General features: G+C 47.1%; 1 protein-coding gene across 6 annotated transcripts in view; it reads left to right on the top strand.

Annotated features, from left to right (window-relative positions):
- KMT2C (lysine methyltransferase 2C) overlaps positions 1-3,992 on the top strand; it is a 246,640-nt gene that overhangs the window by 207,435 nt on the left and 35,213 nt on the right. For 5 of the 6 annotated variants that reach the window (XM_019508137.1, XM_019508136.1, XM_019508134.1 and 2 more), the window contains 3 exons: positions 278-442; positions 1,434-1,575; positions 2,369-2,516. In XM_019508137.1, the coding sequence (XP_019363682.1) occupies positions 278-442; positions 1,434-1,575; positions 2,369-2,516 (455 nt within the window). The remainder of the gene's footprint in view (positions 1-277; positions 443-1,433; positions 1,576-2,368; positions 2,517-3,992) is intronic. The other variant, XM_019508132.1, reaches the window with a different exon arrangement.

Here is a 3,992-nt window from a genome sequence, read left to right as displayed (position 1 = left end):
TACTACGCTGACTTCTGAAGAACAAAAATTCCAGAGGAGTTCGAAATTTCCGAGTTTTTCATCCCAGCTGGGAATGAACAGTGGGGCTGAAGGGCCAAGAGCCTCCAAGCTCTGCAGACCCCTAGCTTGGCTGAGTCCTGTCTTTTGGAGACACTTGACCTTGGTAGCTGGGGAGATGCTGACTTTTCTGATGGTAACCTCTGCGTTGATATTGGTTTGGAGAAATGTGCATCTTTTCTTTCATGTTGCATTAATTTCTACCTGGTTTTTATTATAGCAACTCTCTCTGCTGCCTCTAATGGAACCAATAATTGGAGTGAGCTTTGCACACTTTCTTCCCTATGGAAGTGGCCAGATAAATGGTGGAAATCGACTTGTGGGAAGTTTCGGTAGTGCTACGCTTGATGGGGTTTCAGATTACTATTCCCAACTTATCTACAAGGTACAATTTTCAGCTAGATTTCCCTTGCCTGCTCTATGTAAGAAACAAGATAATGGGATTATTTCTAACTATTGCTCTTGATTTCTGTGCAGTTTAAAAAGAGGCATTTGCCGCTGCTAGACTGTATGTCCTAGTCAGCTGTTAAATAGTCATTATTTTGCACTATGAAAATGGAAGCAAATTATAGAAACTATTTGGGTTGTAAACAAATTTATAAACTACAAGTACTGCATTTACAAACCGATGCTAAATGGTGAAAATTGTAATTATAGCTTTATGGAGCAGAAAAGGCTGAATTCCCAGTGCTTTACAAAGTCATTGAGAGCAGTAAAGCATTTCTTAATGTGAATTAGATGGGAAATAGACTTCCATCATTTGTCCACTAATCCCTAACTAAGGACTTAAAAACTCTGAATAAAATCATCTGTTTGTTGAACGTCCAATTATCCACAAAATTTAAAACTCAGACACTTTGAGATCTAAACAGCAATATTGAGAGAGCAGGCACAGTGTCAACAGAGGGCTAGAAATGGTGCTCAGTTGCCGTATTATAAAACCACAGTACGTCTCTGAAAAGCTGTGGTGTTTACTCCAGTTTTACACAAGAATTACTGAACCTAAGGGTCTGGCCCAGTGAGAATACTTGGTGGACTTGGCAGTGAAGTTCAGTTTTTGGCTGCTGCAAAGCCAAATCCCCAACTTTGTTCAGTTTGTACTTGGACAAAACTCTGGAAATGCTTGTCGAGCTGTATTGAAGGACTTGTGGAATCGAACCCTACATCCCAAGAAATGAGAGATGCCCAAATTCCACATGGTGCCCTTTTTTGTAGCTAGTTTTGTAGCAGATGTTTTCCTCTATTTGGCCGTGTATTTTGCTGCTTTTGTATACTTAAGATCTACGCATGAGGTTGGTCACCTGTTACTAGATTTGTGAGACTTTATTGTATTTTGCCTATTAAAAGCTAATTTATAATCCTTTGCTTTCATGCAGCAGAATAACCTGAGTAATCCTCCAACACCTCCTGCCTCTCTCCCTCCTACACCACCACCTGTGGCCTGCCAAAAGTTAGTAAATGGGTTTGCAACTACTGAGGAGCTTGCTGGCAAGGCTGGGATGTTGGGAGGACACGATGGTAAGTTTGTCTCCTCTCCCTGAAATATAAAATTAGTGCTTTCACCTGAGGTTGTCTGTCTTGATTATGAACATAGGACTGCTGTTCTCTGGAAGGTTGAAATTTGTTTATATACAACTTTAAGGCATCTGATTTGACAGGGCTTCTTAAAAGATGGCACCAAAACCTGTTCACTTTCCTGACGGGCACCTTCACTGAGTCTACATCAGTAGTTCAGCCTCTCAGTAGCTCTCAAATCACATGCCCTATAGTTGCACGAATTGCTGCACTTTCTTTATATTCTGGTAAACTTTTATTTTGGGGGGACAATTCTGTGCAAAATCACAGCACATGCCATTTTTCATGGTAATTGCAGAAACTGCAATTTTTCATGGTGCCACAAAAATTGCAAAACTGCAATTTAAGTAGGTCCCTACTTATAACTTGATAAAATTGAAAACAATTTTCCATCAAATAAAACTTTGCACTTCCCCTGTTAGCTCTGTCCCATGACAAAAGATCTCTCTGTAACCTCAGCCATTTGTGCTGCAAGGCAGGTTTTCTGGTTTTGGTTTTGTTTGTGTATGTATATAAAGTAGAGAATAACTGGACCAATTCTGTTTGTTGTTTTCAAAAACTTAACTTGCATACACAGATTAATCATGGATGTGGGAAACTTTAAAAGTGAAAACTGCAAGTAAAATGGAACTAGAAGCTCCTTTACTGGCTCTGGACATAACCAGAATCCTGCTATTATGTCTATAGGTAGAGAGCTGCACTTACATTTGGTTGTGCTCTGTGTTTTCTGTTTTAGTTACCAAAGCTCTGGGGCCAAAACAGTTCCAGTTGCCTTTCCGGCCACAAGACGACTTGTTGGCAAGAGCTATGGCTCAGGGCCCCAAAACTGTGGATGTTCCTGCTTCACTTCCCACACCACCTCATAACAATCAGGAGGAGTTAAGGTAGGTTTTACTTCCTTAATACATTTATTTCCAGTTTTGCACCAGATGCTCCTACCCTGTGCAGGCATTAAGCAAGCAAGAGATCTCTGAGGCTGTGAGGAAATAGAGTTGGTCTTCCCCAACCACAAGAGGAGAAGATAGTGGTTTTCCCTTAGTGTTCCCTACACCAGGTGTGTCTGCAACCTGAAAAGGTTTCACCTGTTGCCAGGCTGGATATTGTGTTTGGTTGCCAAGTTGCTTTGCCCAACCAACAACGGAAGCAAATTCTAGAAATTAATCCTATTCCCAGAGGAACTCACAAACTGTAATAACATGCAGAGCTGTTATGGAGGTGGTTTGGGTTGTGGGTCCATAGAGTCATATAGCTGCTGTTAAGTCGTCTTGTGGCCCTAAGAACTCCCCTGCTCTATAGACTGAATTGCTATGGAAAAGATACAGGGGAAATGTTCTGCAAATCCTTAGACAGGTCACTTCATTCTCTTTTCCATATATATGAAATGGAAATAATGGCACTTCTGTGCCTCAGAGGAGTAGAGGAGGAAGAACACCAGTTATGCAGCACTTGTGCAGTACAGCAATACAAAACGTATTAGATGAGGGGCGGGCAATTATTTTGGGCGGAGGGCCGCTTACCCAGTTTTGGCAGTCTGTCGAGGGCCACCTGGGTAGTCCTGCCCCTTGACAGGTGCCCTGCCCCGTGGTCACTATCTTGGGACCAATGTCCCAGGGCCAGCACTGGTGGGGCCCAGAGCAGGGCACAGGCCAGCAGGGGTCTGTGGAGCCGGGCTGGGCTGCACCAGCAGGGAGTGGGGAGCTGGCCCAGCTCCATAGATCCCTGCCAGCTGGGACCCCGTGCTCCTGCCACCCTGCTCTGAGCCCCACCGGCACTGGCCCTGGGACACCGGTGCAGGCCCTGTGCTCCCACTAGCTCCCCACCCACTCACACCCAGTGCCCCCCAGCCCCATGGTACGGGGGGGGGCAGTGCACAGCCCCAACCCCCTGCTCGCCAGCAGGGAAGAAGCTGGTGCTGAGCATGGGGAAAAGTGGCCCCTCGCCTGCCTGATGGCTGGCACCCCGCGCTGCAGGCGCTCACAGCCAATGCAGGGCTGTCTGGAGCAGGCACAGGCAACCTCATGCAGGTTGCAGGTAGCTGCAGCATGGGGCGGGTGAGGGGCCACTTTTCCCCGCGCTCTGCACCAGCTTGTAACCCACCCTGCTGCCAGCCTGGGGTGGGGGAAAAAGCAACCCCTCCCCGCCCCATGCCCAGCGCCCCGTGCTGCAGCCACTCACAGCCTGCCTGGGGCTGCCTGTGCCTGCTCTGGACAGCCCCGTGCGGGCTGTGAGTGCCTGCAGCACGGGGCGCTGGCCATGGGGTGGGCAAGGGGCTGCTTTTCTCTGTGCAGGGAAGGAGCTCGGGGAAAGCTGAGCGTGGGGGGGGAACAGCCCCTCCCTTGCCCCACTCCCGGTGCCCCGCG

Source organism: Gavialis gangeticus, unplaced genomic scaffold, assembly GCF_001723915.1.
Source record: "Gavialis gangeticus isolate Ggan-Ray unplaced genomic scaffold, GavGan_comp1, whole genome shotgun sequence".
Classification (NCBI taxonomy): Eukaryota; Metazoa; Chordata; order Crocodylia; family Gavialidae; genus Gavialis; species Gavialis gangeticus.
Note: the sequence above shows the minus strand (reverse complement) of the source record. Positions and strands in the feature narration are given on the sequence as shown.